The sequence below is a fragment of the Oncorhynchus clarkii genome, chromosome 12 (genome assembly GCF_045791955.1).
Source record: "Oncorhynchus clarkii lewisi isolate Uvic-CL-2024 chromosome 12, UVic_Ocla_1.0, whole genome shotgun sequence".
Lineage (NCBI taxonomy): Eukaryota > Metazoa > Chordata > Actinopteri > Salmoniformes > Salmonidae > Oncorhynchus > Oncorhynchus clarkii.
In genome coordinates, this window is record NC_092158.1 from 28,376,304 (window position 1) to 28,397,799 (window position 21,496).

General features: G+C 42.3%; 1 protein-coding gene across 1 annotated transcript in view; it reads left to right on the plus strand.

The window, feature by feature from the left end:
* LOC139422968 (teneurin-1-like) overlaps nt 1–20,693 on the plus strand; it is a 226,980-nt gene extending 206,287 nt beyond the window's left edge. Inside the window, exons 24-32 of the mRNA XM_071174499.1 lie at nt 8,521–8,887; nt 9,318–9,828; nt 10,657–10,829; nt 11,500–11,735; nt 14,374–14,667; nt 14,813–15,203; nt 18,206–19,426; nt 19,554–19,696; nt 19,821–20,693. Coding sequence (XP_071030600.1) covers nt 8,521–8,887; nt 9,318–9,828; nt 10,657–10,829; nt 11,500–11,735; nt 14,374–14,667; nt 14,813–15,203; nt 18,206–19,426; nt 19,554–19,696; nt 19,821–20,576 — 4,092 coding nt within the window. The 3' untranslated portion in view covers nt 20,577–20,693. The remainder of the gene's footprint in view (nt 1–8,520; nt 8,888–9,317; nt 9,829–10,656; nt 10,830–11,499; nt 11,736–14,373; nt 14,668–14,812; nt 15,204–18,205; nt 19,427–19,553; nt 19,697–19,820) is intronic.
* Nucleotides 20,694–21,496: the final 803 nt, after the last annotated feature.

The following is a 21,496-nucleotide window of genomic DNA, read 5'->3' on the forward strand; positions in this document are numbered from 1 at the left end:
CTGACTGACAAAAGCAAACAATGATAAATCAACAAATACATCTAATGCATTGGAATGAAGGCTATTTTTTTTATCAAGGATGCATGGCAAACAAATGGCAAAAATGAGGAAGTACAAATTAAATTCTATGTGTAAAGGAGCTCAGCTGAGGCCAAAATTAGGCATTACTGAGTGGACCAACCAGCTCTCACACTCACGTCATAATTAGACATTCATCCATGTTTCTCAAACGTCAAACTTAGAAGTTGTTCCAAATCTTCGAAGCATTAAGTTTATGCATTAATTCCACATTTTTAAGGTTAGGGTTAAGTTTAGGCATTAACTCCAAATTCTTAAGGTTAGGCATTAACTCCGAATGGTTAAGGTTTGGGATAGGCTTAAAACATAAATATGGATTCGAACATGCAGCCTTTGGAACCAGAGGCAGATGCTTACGCCCATCCACAACGCCGTAGCAAAAACCGAAACCTACTTGGAAGGTAACAACGCTCACTGTTCCCCCTAGTGGTCCGTTTCCACGTCATCTCCCAATGTCCTCAGACATGGATGGACGTTGAATACTGACTTGTAACACAGGTGACCTGCCTGGAGTGGACAGCACTACCACATATAAATACATTGTTTAAACCATGACAGAGATGTTTGTTTCATTTGGAAGCTTTATTTTAATATTTACCACTGTAAAACATATTTACCACTGCATTTTAAACAAATAGGAGAATGATTAAATTAGCATTATTTAGAGACTCCCCCCAAAGTCTAATTCAGGGAAGCTGAGCACCCCCCTGGCTCCCCTGTAATTCACACACTGATCTTTATTAAGTTCTCACCAAAAGTTGTACAAATGCTGAGGCTGTCTAACCTTCAGAGAGGGCTGCATAGATATGCCCTACAGCAGTGGTCACCAAAGAGACTAGTGGTCGATCTCCAGGGCATTCCTAATCGATCGGAAAACATTTCTATAAAAGAAACAATGATAAAGCCTTGCACTGTTTTCCCACAGTTCTGTTAACGACGGTGAGGGCAGGTGTTCAGCAGGCAGAAGCGAATGACACTGTCTGCCAGTGCCACTCCCGCTAACTGGCAAGGAGGACTCCGGTAGGCGGGGACGAAATAGCTCAGATTATACTTTTATTTCCCTTTTGACCAACATTCAAAAGTGTCACAAGCATGTAGTGCTCGAGGCGGGGGCATTCATAGAGCAACCAATGGGATGCTTGAGGGAATGCCCAGAATTGCAGGCTGAAAGTACGAACTCCACCTACTCGGTGACTCGGTTCGCCGTCAGCTCGAAGACGGTGTCCCCTTTTAGGTAAATCTTAGCTGAGGGACGGTACGGCGGTGGAGGATGGGACTGAACATCAGATGTAGGACAATCAGTCCAGTAAAATAAAGAAGGCATGTTATTTACAGTTGAAGTTGGAAGTTTACATACACCTTAGCCAAATACATTTAAACTCTGTTTTTATCATTTCTGACATTTAATCCTATTAAAAATTCCCTGTCTTTGGTCAGTTAGGATCACCACTTTATTTTAAGAATGAGAAATGTCAGAATAATAGAAGAGAGAATGATATATTTCAGCTTTTATTTATTTCATCACAGAAGTTTACATACACTCAATTACTATTTGGTAGCATTGCCTTTAAATTGTAGCCTTCCACAAGCTTCCCACAATAAGTTGGGTGAATTTTGGCCCATTCCTCCTGACAGAGCTTCACGGTTGGGATGGTGTTCTTCGGCTTGCAAGCCTCCCCCTTTTTCCTCCAACATAACGATGGTCATTACGGCCAAACAGTTCTATTTTGTTTCATCAGACCAGAGGACATTTCTCCAAAAAGTATGATCTTTGTCCCATGTGCAGTTGCGATCCGTAGTCTGGCTTTTTTATGGCGGTTTTGGAGCAGAGGCTTCTTAATTGCTGAGTGGCCTTCAGGTTATGTCGATATAGGACTCATTTTACTGTGGATATAGATACGTTTGTACCTGTTTCCTCCAGCATCTTCACAAGGTTCTTTGCTGTTGTTCTGGGATTGATTTGCACTTTTCGCACCAAAGTACGTTCATCTCTAGGAGACAGAACAGTATGACGGCTGCGTGGTCCCATGGTGTTTATACTTGCGTACTATTGTTTGTACAAATGAATGTGGTCCCTTCAGGCATTTGGAAATTGCTCCCAAGGATGGACTAGACTTGTGGAGGTCTACCATTTTTTTATGAGGTCTTGGCTGATTTCTTTTGATTTTCCCATTATTTCAAGAAAGAGGCACTGAGTTTGAAGGTAGGCCTTGAAGTACATCCACAGGTACACTTCCAATTGACTCAAATTATGTCAATTAGCATATCAGAAGCTTCTAAAGCCATGACATAATTTTCTAGAATTTTCCAAGTTGTTTAAAGGCACAGTCAATCTAGTGTATGTAAACTTCTGACCCATTGGGATTGTGATACAGTGAAATAAGTGAAATAATCTGTCTGTAAACAATTGTTGGAAAAATTGCTTGTGTCATGCACAAAGTACAGTCTTGGTCAAACGTTTTGAGAATGACACAAATATACATTTTCACAAAGTTTGCTGCTTCAGTGTCTTTAAATATTTTTGTCAGATGTTACTATGGAACACTGAAGTATAATTACAAGCGTTTCATAAGTGTCAAAGGCTTTTATTGACAATTACATGAAGTTGATGCAAAGAGTCAATATTTGCAGTGTTGACCCTTCTTTTTCAAGATCTCTGCAATCCGCCCTGGCATGCTGTCAATTAACTTCTGGGCCACATCCTGACTGATGGCAGCCCATTCTTGCATAATCAATGCTTGGAGTTTGTCAGAATTTGTGGGTTTTTGTTTGTCCACCCGCCTCTTGAGAATTGACCACAAGTTCTGAATGGGATTAAGGTCTGGGGAGTTTCCTGGCCATGGACCCAAAATATCAATGTTTTGTTCCCCGAGTCACTTAGTTATCAATTTTGCCTTATGGCAAGGCAAGGTGCTCCATCATGCTGGAAAAGGCAATGTTCATCACTAAACTGTTCCTGGATGGTTGGGAGAAGTTGCTCTCGGAGGATGTGTTGGTACCATTCTTTATTCATGGCTGTGTTTTTAGGCAAAACTGTGAGTGAGCCCACTCCCTTGGCTGAGAAGCAACCCCACACATGAATGGTCTCAGGGTGCTTTGCTGTTGGCATGACACAGGACTGATGGTAGCGCTCACCTTGTCTTCTCCGGACAAGCTTTTTTCCGGATGCCCCAAACAATCGGAAAGGGGATTCATCAGAGAAAATGACTTTACCCCAGTCCTCAGCAGTTCAATCCCTGTACCTTTTGCAGAATATCAGTTGTCCCTGATGTTTTTCCTGGGGAGAAGTGGCTTCTTTGCTGCCACTCTTGACACCAGGCCATCCTCCAAAAGTCTTCGCCTCACTGTGTGTGCAGATGCACTCACACCTGCCTGCTGCCATTCCTGAGCAAGCTCTGTACTGGTGGTGCCCCGATCCCGCAGCTGAATCAACTTTAGGAGACGGTCCTGGCGCTTGCTGGACTTTCTTGGGCGCCCTGAAGCCTTCTTCACAACAATTGAACTGCTCTCCTTGAAGTTCTTGATGATCCAATAAATGGTTGGTTCAATCTTACTGGCAGCTATATCCTTGTCTGTGAAGCCCTTTTTGTGCAAAGCAATGATGACGACACGTGTTTCCTTGCAGGTAACCATGTTTGACAGAGGAAGAACAATGATTCCAAGCACCACCCTCCTTTTGAAGCTTCCAGTCTGTTATTCAAACTCAATCAGCATGACAGAGTGATCTCCAGCCTTGTCCTCGTCAACACTCACACCTGTGAGATAGGGGGCAGCATTTCCACTTTTGGATAAATAGCGTGCACAATTTCAACTTCCTGCTACTCATGCCAGGAATATATTATATGCATATGATTAGTAGGTGTGGATAGAAAACACTCTGAAGTTTCTAAAACTGGTTCACTCATGTCTGTGACTATAACAGAACTTATGTAGCAGGCAAAACCCCAAGGAAAAACTGTTCATAATAAAATAAAATAAATTCCTCTGACAGTTCCCTCAGTTGTCTTTGCCAAGGGAAATTAGATAGCGCCCATTTTACAGTTCTTACGACTTCCACAGGATGTCACCAGTCTTTGGAATTGGGTTGAAGTTAATCATTGGTGAAATGAAGAAGAGGCACATCCTGGAACAACGTTACACTTTTGATAGTTACGCAAGAAGGAAAAAGGGGCATGTTTTGTTTACTTTCTCTATCGAATACAGTTTGCCCCGTCTACAATTTGATCGATTATTAACGTTTAAAAATACCTAAAGTTGTATTACAAAAGTAGTTTGAAATATTTTGGCAAAGTTTATAGGCAACTTTTGAAATGTTTTGTAGTGATGTTGTGTTTTGGAAAGCTGTTTTTTTCCGGATCAAACCTGGACATTTTGGGTATACATGGACGGAATTAATCGAAAAAAAGGACCAATTGTGATGTTTATGACACATATTGGAGTGCCAACAAAGAAGTTCGTCAAAGGTAATGCATGTTTTATATTTTATTTCAGCGTTTTGTGTAGCGCCGGCTACGCTAATTATTTTGTTTACAACTCGTTCAGGTGGTTCAGGGGGGGTGCATGCTATCAGATAATAGCTTCTCATGCTTTCGCCGAAAATAATTTTAAAAATCTGACATGTTGGCTGGATTCACAACGAGTGTAGCTTTAATTGAGTACCCTGTATGTGTGATTTAATGAAAGTTTGAGTTTTATCGCGTTTTATTTTAATTTGGTGCCATGCATTTCCCAAGGCTATTGGCCACTTGAGACGCTAGCGTCTCACTATCCCTAAGAGGTTATTAATTAATGAGAGAATCACTGACATGATGTCAGCTGCTCCTTTTGTGGCAGGGCTGAAATGCAGTGGAAATGTTTTTTGGGGATTCAGTTAATTTGCATGGCAAAGAGGGACTTTGCAATTAATTGCAATTCATCTGATCCCTCTTCATAACATTCTGTAGTATATGCAAATTGCCATCATACAAACTGAGGCAGCAGACTGTGAAAATTAATATTTGTGTCATTCTCAAAACTTTTGGCCACGATTGTAGATGTTCTAACCGACTTGCCAAAACTATAGTTTGTTAACAAGAAATTTGTAGAGTGGTTGAAAAACGAGTTTTAATAACTCCAACCTAAGTGTATGTAAACATCTGACTTCAACTGTATATTTATGCTCACAAGTAATACAAGTGGTGATCTATTACCAGTTTGATTATATACCTCAGGTTTTGAAATATCATTTTAAAATGGTCTGAGAAGAACAACATTGGCAAGGCAATTCAAGCATAGCCAATATGCAGTGATAAATGTATTGGGCATATAGCCTACTACACACCTCATTGCTGCAAACTGTTTTGCATAGGCTTATGTTTTTTAAAGTAATGTTTTTTTATTTTTATCTGAGAGGTAAATCTCAGCCCTTCATTTTGACTCAGTGATCTTGGCTCACAAAAGTTTTGGGACCACTGCATTAAAGTCACTCTCAACAGACTCTCTCTCTTACCCCTCTCCCTTCCTCTCTGTCCTCCTTCTATCTCTTTCCCCCCTTTTCTCTCTCTCGCTCTGCTCTTTCTCTCAACATATCTCTCCCCTTCTCTCTTCTTCACAGCAACACAGCACATTGACCCGCATCTGAGTGGGTCTCACAGCTCTGAATAGGCAACAGGAAATGAACTGCTGTGCCCCCATAAGGGCTTATCACATAAGAAGCGTGCAATTCCCCTCTTATGCACAGATTTGCTTCTTTAGAAAGATTATCCATGCGCATCACTGGACTGGATCACGTGCTGATGAACCCATCAAAGTGCTCATGAAAAGATACATAACTATATAACATCATTATGGGTGTGGGTTTTCTCCAGAGCATTTGCATTTTCTGCGGCTGATGCTGTAGAGAGGCTACAGGGACTTTGCATACTGTATATAACGTCTCAATTAAACCTTCATATAGGAGGATACTGTATACCCTATTTTGCATCACAATAAGCCAGTCATTGACACTGCCTATTATTCCCATAGACATTTGTCAACTGCTCAGTCATATGAGAAGCAGCAGGATGAAGCATTAAATTAAATGTTTGCAATTCAGATAATATCTTGCATGAAAGATTTTCTTTTACTGTCCATATTTCAGGCTTTGTGTTCCTGGCTTTCATTTTGTTGGTTTTCTGAATGCCTTTTACGTTGATGTATTATGCAGTGAAATTATTCCAAGCAACTTCCTCCTCAAGATGCTCATTTGTGAGCTGGCTGTCTCCCTCTCCTCCTCGTGTATCTTACATGCAAAGTCTGATGTTCCACTGTGATGGAATAAAATGTCCAAACTTTCAGGCCAAGGCCTCTAATCACAGTAATGTGTGTTGGCCATTTTGAAATTGTGGTTGATACTGTAGTTTACATATATGTTTGGCAGTGGTATTTCCCTTTCTCAAGAATTCTCCTTGCATGTTTTCGGGGGTATGCAAGGCTTAAGGCCTCTTAGCATGCACAGCCCCACAAACATATTCTTATTGCATTTGACAATCAATTTAAACTGTGTCCCCAGCTTGGACCAAAGCTGTGCAGGAGGAAAATTAAGGTTATTTCATTGTTGCATCACACTGGAAGAGAAACATTGTCTCACTCTCCAGAGCAATATGTTTCTCCCCCAAGCCATTCTGAAAACAATAGAAGGCTGGAGAGATCTAAGAAACAAAGAGAGTCCAATACTCCATCCAATCCACCACTCCAGGCTTTACGGTGCAATAAGGCATACCATTCTGGTTCCCATCCCCTAGCAAATGAGACCCCTTCAAGTGAATAATAAGGCACTTTATTATAAAGATTAGGAGAGAGTTGTATTGAGTCACTGCAAGCAGATTAGCATTGTGTGGGTATAAAGTGAATTTAAAGAATGGAATAGTTCAGTGATAGCGTATTATCATATATGTGACAGATCTCACCATTCCAGATTTTCAGGCAAACAAAATGCAAGCATATCACCGTTTTTTTTTTAATGGAGCTCATTGCTTTGATTTTGCTTTTTAAAACGCAGGAGAAAAATATGTTCATGTATTGTCAATTAGTGTTCTTTTTGTGGGAAGTTATTTTCAAACACTGAGCTGCCAGTCTTCTCTCACAAGACAGATGTGTTAGGATGTGCTTTAAAACAATGGCTGCAGTGGGAAAACGTACCTGCAATTTCAATGTGCGGACGCTATGCTGTCAGTATATTTTGTTACCTGTGTAGAGAAGTGTCAAATTATTTCTGAACAGATTCCTTTCATTCACGGACAATTGACTTGCATACAGCCCCTTCATCAGATCATCTCCGAGTGCTTGAAGGTGAGATGGCAACTAATTATATCCTCCACCAATCTGAATCATTCACCCCTATTGTGCAGGAACACTTACCACCCATTATTTGTGGTGTAAGAATGGTTTTTCATGATCCAATTAAACACAGGGGCGATTATATGGGACGCTTTCTTTATTAGGACTTTGTCCAGCACCCTTAAGTATCCCACTCAGAATTAGTGAACTGTACCATGGAGCTTTTTATTTTAAATGTATCCTTAGCTGAGTCTTATGGGAACACAGTGTGAGCACACATCCAAAAATGACCTTACAGTGACATTACTACTTGTACAGAACGAGCACAACGTACAGCTTTTTTTCTCAGTAGTCACATGCTATTATAAGGCTTTTACAAAATGTTCTCTATTATGAATTGCCCACTTGACATTTCTGAATGTGACACAGACAGACAATGTCTACACAGTATATGTGCTATTCTTACTACTACATTTACATAACATTGCAATATAATGCATAATCAAAGACAGTGGGACAACTGGAAAGGAAATGTTTCAGGAGAAACTGTGTGGCATCCATCAATATGACAAGTACACTGAGAGTACAACACATTAGGAACACCGGCTCTTTCCATGACATACTGGCCAGGTAAATCCAGGTGAAAGCTATGATCACTTATTGTTGTCACCTGTTAAATCCACTTCAATCAGTGCAGATGAACAGGAGGAGAAAGGTTAAAGAAGGATTTGTAACCTTGAGACAATTAAGACATGGATTGTGTGTGTGCCATTCAGAGGGTGAATGGGCAAGACAAAATATTTAAGTGCCTTTGAATGGGGTATGGTAGTTGGTGCCAGGCACACCGGTTTGATTGTGTCAAGAACTGAAACGCTGCTGGATTTTTCAAGCTCAACACTTTCCCATGTGTATCAAGAATGGTCCACCACCCAAAGGACATCCAGCCAACTTGACACAACTGCGGGAAGCATTAGAGTCAACATGGGCCAGCATTTCTGTGGAACACTTTTAACACCATGTAGTCCTTGCCCCGATGAATTGAGGCAGTTCTTAAGGCAAAAGGGGATGCAACTCAATAGGAAGATGTTCCTAACTTTTTGTACACTCAGTGTATATGCTTGTTAAACTGTGTTTTCCCTGCTCTAGGTTCGTCTAGAATGGCCCACCTACCTGGCTGTCAACCCGATGGACAACTCCCTGTACATCCTGGACAACAACATAGTGATCCAGGTGTCAGAGAGCAGCCAGGTGAGGATCGTGGCGGGCCGGCCCATCCACTGCCAGGTCCCTGGGATCGACCACTACCTGGTCAGTAAGGCAGCTGTTCACTCCACCCTGGAGGCAGCCAAGGCCATCACCGTGTCCCACCAGGGCACGCTCTACATCGCTGAGACGGACGAGAGGAAGATCAACCGCATCCAGCAGGTCACCACCAACGGGGAGATCTCTGTGGTGGCCGGGGCGCCCACTGAGTGTGACTGCAAGATCGACCCCAACTGTGACTGCTTTTCCGGTGGGTCCCCTACTGAGCACGCCATAATGCCTCAGACTCAATTCAGCAGTCTATCAAAGGCCTGTGGAGAGGCTCTCTGGATGGACATGCTCTGAAGCAATGATTTGGAACTATTATAACCCGCCCAATGTTTATGGTTGCATCAGTCTAGCTTGACAAAACAAACAAGCTTTAACGTGTGAAATAGCTCAGTGGAGTGGTGGGATGAACAGCAAGTTTATTTCCCTTTCACACAACACTCCTCACTTTATTGTCCCGGATGTATTATTCATAACAACTTTATTTGACATTGCAACTTGTCAAACACCACATTATTATTCAGTAAAGTATGAATACATAAATAGTTGTTTATGATTGACTCTCATTTGACTCAATGTATTCTACCTTAGCTAGTTAAGTGCTTAATTTCTTCATTGTCCTGTTCCCACAGGAGATGGTGGATATGCCCGTGATGCCAAGCTGAAGGCTCCCTCCTCCCTGGCTGTTTCCCCTAACGGGACTCTGTACATCTCTGACCTGGGGAACATCCGTATCAGGGCCCTGTCCCCCAACAGGCCCCAGCTCAATCAGAACAGCATGTATGAGATCACCTCTGTGGTGGACCAGGAGCTCTATCTGTTCAGTGTCAACGGCACTCACCTCCACACCCGCAGCCTGGTCACCGGAGACTACGTCTATAACTTCACCTACTCAGGAGAGGGCGACGTGAGCGCCGTGGTCACCAGCGACGGCACCATGGTCCATGTGCGCCGTGATGCCAACGGTGTCCCCCTCTGGCTACTGGTTCCCGGGGGTCAGGTCTATTGGCTCACGATCAGCAACGGGGGCGTCCTCAAGAAAGTCTCCGCCCTGGCGCATGACCTGGCGCAGATCAGCTACCATGGCAACTCGGGTCTCCTGGCAACCATGAGCAATGAGAACGCCTGGACAACAGTATATGAGTGAGTTTTCCACCACGCTCCTTCCTCTCTATTCATGTCAATTTCATTCTGCTTGATAATATCCTCTATTAGCACCCTTCAGATCATAGCCATATTATTTTTCCTGTCTGCCTGTGTGAAGCTGTAAGTGCTTCACCACCTACACTCCCATTATACGGTAACATTTTGCTGCAGAATTTTGCTGCAGTTTTTTCAGAGTTGGGAATGTGTGAAATTTGAAAGGTGTGTGTATAAATTACATTGTCTGAAAATATAAAATATACATGTATTTTCTAATAGATTATTTCCAAAATTATGTTTTTCTGTAATTGGGGCAAGTCCATACGCTGGCCTGCAGAAATTGTCTTCTTTTTGTTGGCGATTCAAGGCCTCAAAGGGAACTGGGAATAGTGTGATTATATAAAATGTTTGCATAGGCATTTTTAGGGATTTGTTCAGGGGCGCTTTGGGTTTAAAATCCGTTCGGATGTCAGGGGCAAAGAATCCTTTTCACTGCCTCTTAATTTTGTTTGATCGGCAGTAAAACCCTCTCCTTTATTGTGTCTCTATGAAAAATCCTAAATCCACCGAAAACCCATTCTCAGACTGTCCTCAGTGTCCTGCGGTAAGACTGCCTTTGGAGGTCATACCTCATTGGCTCCTTTGTTCCAGCAGCATCATTATACTGCCTCCCAGTGGTGAAGCTGGGGAACTACACCTTTCAGAATAGGAATATTCTCGAATCCACTGAAATATTACCATTTTACTACACAAGGATGTCACAATGATGTAAGATCCACATTTCAGACATTGGTAGGATGTTATTTGACTGAGTGTTTCCTTTACCAGATATAATTATGACGGTCATCTCATCAATGTCACCTTTCCAACGGGAGAGGTCAGCAGTTTCCACGGCAATATGGAGAAATCAGTGCGGGTGGAAGCAGACACTTCAAATCGGGAGAAATTCATCACAGCCACAAACTTCTCTGCTGCCAGCACTATCTATACATTACGCCAAGGTAGTAGTAAGGTTTCGTGTCATTTTCTGATCTCGTTTTTTTTTTCTCATTATCATGCAGTAGCTTTTTATGTTGTCTGCTCACTACCAATGATGAAGCAAATATATTCCTCCCTGTATCTGTTATTTCGGTGTCCTCAACACATTGTTCACATGCATGTCTTTATGAGGTGAACAATTTTAATAACGGCCCAACAGCAATTTTATAGAGCCTTAAAATAACAATGAGATGGCAGGTCTGACAAAGTTGTAAAGAGTTGGTGAGGAAGTAAACAGGAAAGAAATGAGAAGAGGTCTCCTTTCACAAAGTCACACCTCTGTTCTCACAGACACATACGGAACCAGTGTCTCATCAGTTACTCAAGGGGATACCAATGAAATGTCACATGGCACATGCAATAATATACCATTCTGTTGTCTCTACAATAAGAGCTGTGAAGAATATAATTCATGCATTTTATTGAAGAGATGACAATGGTATTACTGGACTGCTATAACTGCCATGTACGGTATGTAGTCTACAGTTGAACCAGTCTTCTGTCACAATATGAGTTGTCCCTGTTGTAATACTGAATGAGTTTTCTCTCTCTCTCACACTCACTAATTCTCTCTCACACACTCACTAATTCTCTATTACTCTCTCTCTCTCTTTGTCCCATGGCCCCACACAGAGCATGCTCAGAACACGTACCGTGTGAGTTCGGACGGCTCTCTGTGGGTGACGTTCGCCAGTGGCATGGAGGTGACCCTGAATACAGAACCCCACATCTCGGCGGGCGTGGTCAACCCCACGGTGGGCAAGTGTAACATCACCCTGCCGGGCGAGCATGCTCACAGCGTCATCGAGTGGAGGCAGAGAAGAGACCAGGCTAAAGGGAACTATACGGCCTATGAACGCAGGCTCAGGGTGAGGAAGATGCAGAACAGACAGCGTGAACACAATACCCCTCACCATATGTTGTGTGTGTGTGTGTCTGGGAGGAATGTCTACATATGGTACAATATGGCAGCGTACTTACAACAGACCTAATATCACCCTATGGGAGTTTGATGACTCTTCCATAACACTGTAGGTCATGTTAAATAGAACATGTGTGACTGACCGGCTCAATTTGGTCTTATGTAGCAAAATTTAAGTGTTTTTTACATTGGAAAAAAGTAGTGAGATAGAAAATGGTATATCGTATACTACAGTTGAGGAACAAGGGGAAAGTAATTCTGCTTTGAAAGTTGATAAACTTGTAACCCCACTTTTGAGAAAAGGGCCCATGAATGTTTTGGTACACATACTGGAGAGCTCTTCTTTCTCTACACCCATTCACGATTGTTCACGCCTTAGCCCTACCCATCTCTTTAAGGATTCACATGTGAGACCATGTGCTAAACATAGTGAGTATGGTGGTGTACTAAACAACCAAAGATTTCAAGACTAAAGGCTGGTTTATACTATGACAGTTGTCGAAGTGACATCATTCATTTTTAGTCAAGTCAGTTAAGAACAAAATCTTATTTACAATGACGGCATACCATGGCCAAACCCAGACAATGCCGGGCCAATTGTGCGCCACTCTATGGGACTCCCAATAACGGTTAGATGTGATTCAGCTTGGATTCAAACCAGGGACTGTAGTGACATGCAGTGCCTTAGACCGCTACGCAACTTGGGTGCCCAACATTCTATTGTGGTCCGACATCAAACTTGTCATTATGAAAAAGTATAAACGCAAAAACGACAGGGGTGTAAAATAGCATAACTGGTATTTTAACACCAATAAACCCATCCTTTTAAAAATGAATTTAGTACATGTCAATCTAGCAAACCAGGCACCTAAAAGCAACTTTAACAATGTTTCTATCTTGTTCAAATAATAATAATGTCCATATCATAGAGCTGACAATGTCTTAACTTTAGCTCATTTGTATTCATTATTACAGGAAAATAAACTCACAACAAGATCATTATTTACAAGTTAATTGTGAGCTCATTACAGAAAATACCTTATGGTTTTGAGTGTGAAATAAAAGCGAGGCATTCTACTGGAGAATTTCAGAACTTGGACACTGTCTCATTGGCCTAACGTTGTATAATAATTTGACTTTGGTGCAGGTCATGTTCTTCACATTACTGTCTCTGGTAAACGCACACTGTATCAAATAAAATCATGTTTATTTGTAACATTCACAGGATACAGAAGGTGTAAATGGTACAGTGAAACGGTTACTTGCATAGTGGAGTATTTTGTTTATAAATGTAGCTATCTTAACAATGAACCATAATCCCAACTCATAATGTTACTACCCTACATGAATCTGCTGGTAGCTAAAACTAACCAACTAGGTTCAATATTAGCTAGCTAGCTAACATTAGGCTATAAGTAGCAATGCAAATGGCTCTGAGACGAATAATATTACTACACAGATCATACACGTAACGTTAGCTAGTGAACCAGCCAGCTAACGTTAGCTAGCTAGACTCTCTTACTCTATACATGGATGAATGTTTCTCCCTCTATGTCATGGATGCCACAGTTGCCCTTTGTTTTAAAATGTAACCCGGAGACAGGTGTTTAATACAACAGTCTGCTTCCACCGGACATTCCACTGATTTCAAAACTCGGTCCTCCAGAAAGTGGAGAGCATTAGCAATACTTTTTCAGTTTGTGATTTTTTTTAATTTTTTTAAGCTGTGTTAGAAAGGATTACCTTCACATACTGAGCAGCTTATGTTATAGACAGTAGCGTGCTACATGGCAGACCAATCTAAACTTATCTCTTGGTATGTCCAAGCCAATCATGGCTAGCGGGAAGGTTCCTATCTTTTTCTGTGGCTAAACCAACTTGAAATGTTACTATTTTATTCCTATTTACAGATGGCATTCAAGTTTGTTAAGGCACATGAAAGTTCACATGTTCCAGAAGGCATTTCTGCCAAAAAAAAACACATTTTGAGCAAAAAAGTTTACATTCAAATGCCTCTCCTGTGAAGTCGTGCTCAACATACACCTAGTTTACTGAAACGAAACACATTTACACATGACTTGCTAAACTATTATGGATGCCTAGAACTTCTTAGTGGAATATTTTTAGATTCAGACAGTGAAAATGGAAAATCAATTGTAACCCAGACTTCATTGAACATGCACATAGAGAGGGAGAGACGATGATGACTCTGTCAGAGAGAGGAGGATAATGAGGGGGGAAAGGGTGCAGAATGTTTGACTTATTCCTCCTCCAAATTAGGATTAAATGAAATAAAAGCATTTAGGCCCATTTCTAGTTGAGCTGAGGCAGAGAGGGAACATTCAACTCCATTACTGCCTGTCTGAATTGCTATTAATGGTGAAACACTCATTTACCATCACACTGAAGTCTTTAAAAGCCTCCATTTGAAATCGGCACAGTGGTTTGTTTTTGAAACATTTGCATCATTGTTATCTAGATAAAACAGCAAACTTTTGGGAGAAATAGTCAATAGCTGTAGTATTAGTCAGAGGAATGGCTGTACCACTCACTCAAGTGTCGTTCTTGTCTCTCACCAACCCCAGGCTCACAACAGAAATGTGCTGTCCATAGACTTTAACCAAGCCACACGAGTGGGCAAGATCTATGATGACCACCGCAAGTTCACCCTGCAGATCCTCTATGACCAGATGGGTCGTCCCATCGTCTGGTCTCCCAGCAGCAAGTACAATGAGGTGAATGTGACCTATTCTCCAGCAGGCCTGGTGACCAGCATCCAGAGGGGTAACTGGTCAGAGAAACTGGAGTATGAGAACGGGAAGGTGGTTTCCAGAACATGGACCAGTGGGAAGATATGGAGCTACACTTTCCTGGAGAAGGTATTGTTATTTGCTAGACATGCGATGGATCCAGAAAGAGTCCAATACATAAAGATTTTAGTTTGTTCTGTATATATATATATATGAATTAGGTGGCAGTCTGTAGCTCAGAGTATTAATCTACTTTTGTTTGTGTGTTCTGTAGTCGGTCATGCTGCTGTTGCACAGCCAGCGGCGGTACACCTTTGAGTATGACCACACAGACTACCTGATATCTGTGACCATGCCCAGTATGGTGCGTCACAGTCTGCAGTCCATGCTGTCAGTGGGTTACTACAGGAACACCTACAGCCCACCAGACAGCAGCGGAGCCTCTGTGATCCAGGACTACAGCCATGATGGCCGCCTGCTCCAGACTCTGTACCTGGGCACGGGCCGCCGTATCCTCTACCACTACACACGCCAGTCCCGCCTGGCAGAGATCCTGTACGACACCACCCTGGTCACCTACACCTACGAAGAGGCCTCTGGTGGGGTGAAGACCATCCACCTCATGAACCAGGGCTTCATGTGCACCATCCGCTACAGACAGACAGGTACCACAAAACAGACCAACCTTCTAGTTAACTTAATGGGGAATAGCGCTGAAGAACGTTACAAACGAAAACAAGCCAGTTAAACTTCAGTAATGACGTATGATACTCACATAATGACAAGAAGATAAGAGATTCAAAATGAATGGCTGCCATAAAGTAGCTTATTGATTTTTATAATGGAATGTATTATGACAGGTTAATGTAAGAAAGGAAACCACAAATGGCTGTGCCTCTGCAGGAGTATAATACAATAAACTATGAGATGAGGCCTTTAGGCATAGCTGAGGATGATCCTTTATTGTGAGTTCTTATCACTATAAGCAATTCTGATAAGGCTTTATGTCAGACAAGACTTAAAGTTTGACATATGCTTTGAGAGATTGAGCATACCATCATGAAGTACATTATTAGCACCTCTTGAAATATATACTCAGGTGTATGGCCCCAATAATTCACCCATGAGAATTTATATATCCTATTCATCCTGCTAAGTTGAAATCTATTTTTGGAACCTAAATCCATGGACGACTGCAAAACTTTGTTGGGATTTGAAATCCCTATAAAGCCAGTATGGAATTGCACACTGATTATATAGGGCACCAAATCAGAAACCATTCTGGATAGTTGGAGATTGGGAGTGCTGCTGTGCACTGATGAGCAATTTCCTCAGCTTCACAGACTTGTATTCTGTCCTTTTGAGACATGCATGCCTCTCTGTTGGGGGTCACCATACTCTGCTGGTCTCTCCTGATCTCCATGCACAGATACACCTCGATTTTCTCCTAACGAATTGACATAAACCTGTACTTAATAGTATCCCAGGTCCTCCACTGGCTGGGCCACAATAAGTCTGATTTGAAGCAAATAAGCAATCAGGGACAGCAGAGAGAGGGATGATGGTAGGCGAGAGCATGGATGAGAATACTTAAGAATGTATTATATAGCCTGGCCGGTGGATTTGGCTGGCTCAATGATAAGCCTGGATATATTACTTGAAAATGTAGCTGGGTCATTCCATGAAATGAGTGCCTTTTGGATCCCTTTGATATTTGAATATTGAATTTTAAAAGCCTGTTCTATTAAATGAACTGCCATTTTTAATATAGACCACATGGAGAATTAAATATGAATAAAGGTTTGCAATAAGGCCAAAATTCAGCATTTCAACATCTTTCTCTGTCAACACTGTCACTTCTAGGAAGACATTAACCAACTTAATCCCAAAATTTCACCATTGTAAAGCCCTAGTTATTTTGTTGCTTTAAAGATGATTTATTTTATATGATTAGTGATTCATTTACATCTGCCCCTCATTTTAAGGTCAACCCTGAACTCTCATTTTAAAATGGTGAAACTATTCCATTTTTAATATTTTGTTTTCCAAAAGAAACATCTAAAAGTCAAATCATTGAGTTAAAGCAGATTAGCTGGTTCTACTCTTTTTGGCCATTTTCTTGTCTTGTGGTGTTAAAGTGAACGGGTCGAGCATTACACGTCAGGCTACAGGATACTTCTGTAAATGTACAACATAAAAATAAATGCCATACATCAAATTCCTTATATTAAGTAAACCATGCATCCCCAAAATGTATTTTTCTTTTTTTACGGAAATCCAAGGGCACACCAACACTCAAACATAATTTACAAACACAGTATTTATGTGTTTAGTAAGTCCACCAGATCAGAGGCAGTAGGGATTACAATGGGTTATATTGATAGAGGTGTGTGAATTTGACAATATTGCTGTCCTGCCTGAGCATTCAAAATGTAATGAGTACTTTTGGTTGTCAGGGAAAATGTGTGGGAGTAAAAAGTACATAATTTCTTTAGGAATGAAGTGACCTGAGTGGCGCAGTGGTCTAAGGCACTGCATCGCAGTGCTAGCTGTGCCACTAGAGATCCTAGTGGTCACCCAGGCTCTGTTGCAAGTGACCGGGAGACCCATGGGGCGGTGCACAATTGGCCCAGCGTCGTCTGGGTTCGAGGAGGGTTTGGCTGGCTGGGATGTCCTTGTCCCATCGAGCTCTAGCGACTCCTGTGGTGGGCTGAGCGCTGACACAGTGTACTGCGTTTCCTCTGACACTTTGGTGTGGCTGGCTTCTGGGTTAAGCAGGCATTGTGTCAATGTCAACCTTTGCCTCTCCTGAGTCCGTATGGGAGTTGCAGCGATGGGACAAGACTGTAACTACCAATTGGGTAAAAAGTAATCTAATAAAAAAAAGCAATGAAGTCGAGTAAAAAATATAAGCAGCTACTACTAAAGTAGTACCTCAAAGTATTTTACTTAGTATTTTACACCACTGCCTATTACACACTTTATCACTTCAGTAGTGTAGATGTCAAATGAATTAACATTTTCTCATACCTACAGTACAGTAAGTATCATACTGTAGGCTAGGCAGTCTTTTTAGTGAGGTCTCTGACTTTTTGCTCTGAGTTCCTCAGCTGGTTTGAGCGCAAATGAAGGTATTGAATATGTTGTTAGAGGCAGAGCTGAATGGGAGAGTGAATAAGCCCACATTAATTAACTGCCATTCAATTGCTTTGAATGTATCACACCCCTGCAATTTCAAGCATCACAGGTCAGCAGCCTCCAACTTCATTTGCAGTCACATGATATCATGCAACCATCTCATTGCAATTTTCATATCCTAAGGACAGAAGTGATTAAAATGTACAAGTCTTTAATTCTGCTTTAGTTCGTTAGTTTAGTTTAGGCAGACATACAAATACTTTGCCTCTGTTTTATAATGTGCAATCCATATGAGTGTGAACAAGACTGTTTGAGGTATTGGATTAGTCTTCTGGGTATCTCTGCTCTGTTATTGATGATACAATAAGTATGTCTTCAAACTTTGAAGAGCTGCTAGAGTCATGCAAATGTACTTCATTATAAAAGACTGTTTCATTTATGCCTGAGTTTTTTTTAAAGATGAAATTGTGATTTCATCTTATAAATGTTGAGAAATCAAACTTTAATTACCTCATCCTTCTCCCCACAGGTCCTCTGGTTGGGAGACAGATCTATAGGTTTAGTGTGGAGGGCCTGGTGAATGCCAGATTTGACTACAGCTATAATAACTTCCGGGTCACCAGCATGCAGGCCATGATCAATGAAACTCCTCTTCCCATTGACCTTTACCGTTATGTTGACGTGTCTGGAAGGATTGAACAGTTTGGAAAATTCAGTGTCATAAACTATGACCTCAATCAAGTGATCACTACACACATCATGAAGCACACTAAGATATTTAATGCGAACGGACAAGTAATTGAGGTCCAGTACGAGATCCTGAAGTCTATTGCTTACTGGATGACAGTGCAGTATGACAACATGGGCCGCATCACTATCTGTGACATCAGAATTGGTGTGGATAACAACATCACACGCTACTCATACGAGTATGATGCTGATAGTCAGCTCCAGGCTGTGTCGGTGAATGATAGGCCACAGTGGCGCTATAGTTACGACCTCAATGGCAACATTAATTTACTGAGTCATGGCAACAGTGCTAGACTCACGCCGCTGCGCTACGACTTACGAGACCGCATAACACGACTCGGAGAAATTCAGTACAAAATGGATGAAGATGGCTTTCTTCACCTGCGGGGCAATGTCATGTTTGATTACAACTCCAACGGGCTGCTTGCTAAAGCTTTTGACAAGGTGTCAGAGAGGAGTGTTCACTACCGCTACGATGGCCTGGGCAGGCGGGTGGCCAGCAGGACCAGTGACGGCCAGCAGCTGCAGTTCTTCTACGCTGACCTGACCAAACCCACCAGAGTGACCCACATGTACAACCACTCCAGCTCTGAGATCACTTCCCTGTACTATGACCTGCAGGGACACCTCATCGCCATGGAGCTGAGCAGCGGGGAGGAGTACTACGTAGCCTGTGATAACTCTGGCACGCCACTGGCCATCTTCAGTAGCCGAGGACACATCGTCAAGGAGATGCTTTACACCCCTTACGGAGACATCTACCAAGACTCAAACCCATCATTTCAGCTGATCATCGGGTTCCAAGGCGGTCTATATGACGCGCTGACAAAGCTGGTCCACCTGGGGAGGAGGGACTATGATGTGGTGGCTGGGAGGTGGACCACTCCCAACCATAACCTGTGGATGGAGCTCAGCATCAACCCGAAGCCTTTCAACCTCTACTCCTTCAAAAACAACTACCCGGTTGGAGAGTTACAGGATGTCACAAAGTTCACTACAGGTAAACTATGTCTACTTCCTGAAGACAAACATTTAAACTATAGAAAATAGGACTCTCAATTGTGTTGCATGACAAAATCTCAAATTCTATGCCCTGTCATTGACTCCTCAATACCTTCTGTCTCCAGACATTAGCAGTTGGTTGCAACTGTTTGGGTTCCAGCTCCACAATGTTGTCCCTGGTTACCCCAAACCAGAGGTGGAGAGCATGGAGCAAACCTATGAAATGATGAGGACTCAAACCAAAACACAAGACTGGGACCCTAGTAAGGTGAGCTAAACCTAGACTAGGCCTAGACAGAGACTAATCTCCAGTATGATCCTTAGATATTACATAACCTCCTCATAATCCTTATTATCATTAGATAACTATCCCATGTGTGTTTGTCTGCCAGGTTCTGTTGGGTATCCAGTGTGAGTTGCAGAAACACCTGAAGAACTTCATCTCTCTGGACCGGCTGCCTATGCGTAAGGTGAGTGGTCAGCTGGGGGCGTGGTATGGCCGGAGGCCCCGCTTCTCTGCCATCTCCTCCATCTTTGGTAAGGGCGTCAAGTTTGCCATCAGAGATAATGTCGTCACCACCGAAATCATTGGTGTGGCGAGCGAGGACAGCCGACGTGTGGCAGCAATCCTAAACCACGCGGTCTACCTCTCCGGCCTGCACTTCACGGTGGGCGGTCTGGACACTCACTACTTTATCAAGCCTGGCCTGTTGGAGGGGGACCTGGGAGTGGTCGGCCACACCGGAGTGGGTCGCGTGCTGGAAAACGGCATCAACATGACCGTGTCCCAGATGACGACAGTGGTGGGTGGGAGGACTAGGCGCTTCGCTGACATCCAGATGCAGCACGGGACTCTGTGCTTCAACATCCGCTACGGTGCCACAGAGGAAGAGGAGAGGGAGCATGTGCTGGAGGTGGCCCGGCAGAGGGCGGTGGAGCAGGCCTGGGTCATCGAGCAGAGGAGGCTGGAGGAAGGAGAGGAGGGCTCCAGGCTCTGGACAGAGGGGGAGAGGCAGCAGCTGCTCTCCACTGGACGGGTGCCCGGCTATGATGGCTACTTCGTGCTCTCCGTGGAGCAGTACCTGGAGCTCTCTGACAGTGCCAACAACATTCACTTCATGAGGCAAAGTGAAATAGGGAGGAGGTAACAGCGGCATCTTGCTTCACTACTGCCGTGGGTTCCCCTTCACCAAAGACAGTCTGTTTTTAGACATACAATGATTTGTTGTACTGTTTTTTCTAGAATGATGACGATAAAATAAGAAAAAGACAACTGCCTTTAAAAGTGACAAATGATGGTATTTTGTTTCACCTGTGTTTGGATTGTTTAGTTTTTTCTGAGAATGGGTTGATCATTTGAAGCTCTTGACTGTCTTTCATTTGAGTGATTTAGCTAGCTTCTGTAATTTGACCTACTTTGTAAACTGTTAGATATGCTGAATCTGAGATGAGACGCTATATCAAGTTCATTACCATATAATTCATCTTTATACATACTGTATGTATAACAGTGTTGTGAATTTCTCTCATTTCAGTTTATACAGTACATATCTCTCTGATCTTTTGAGAAATGGTAGTGACAGCTACAGTCTTCTTTTGTGACTACGAGACTCACTGGCATCGGGGATTGCTGCTTCCTGCGTATTTGAAGTTCTGGTGGTACAATGGAGTAGATTGTGTGGGTTTAGACACATTAAATTGTATATAGCAAGTGCTTTAGCGAGATACAAGTGCTTAACTTGATGTGTTGTTACTGATTATTAATCGTTAATCCTGTCAATAGAAGTGATCACTGGAGTTACACAGAGCAACGGGGAAAAGTATTCATGCTGAACCTGTACAGTATAGTTTACATTATTATTATATATATATTTTTTTTTTACAAATTGCTTATTGTAAAATATAATGTATTATCTGGGTGGAGCTTGTGCCTTTCTGCTCTTAAAAAAACTTTGAAGGATGACAATTCAAAAAACATCTTTCCATACCATGAAAAGTGTTATTATTTGTATAATTGATCTACTGGACTAGAATCCTTATGGAGTGGAGCTTGCAGGGCAGACAATAG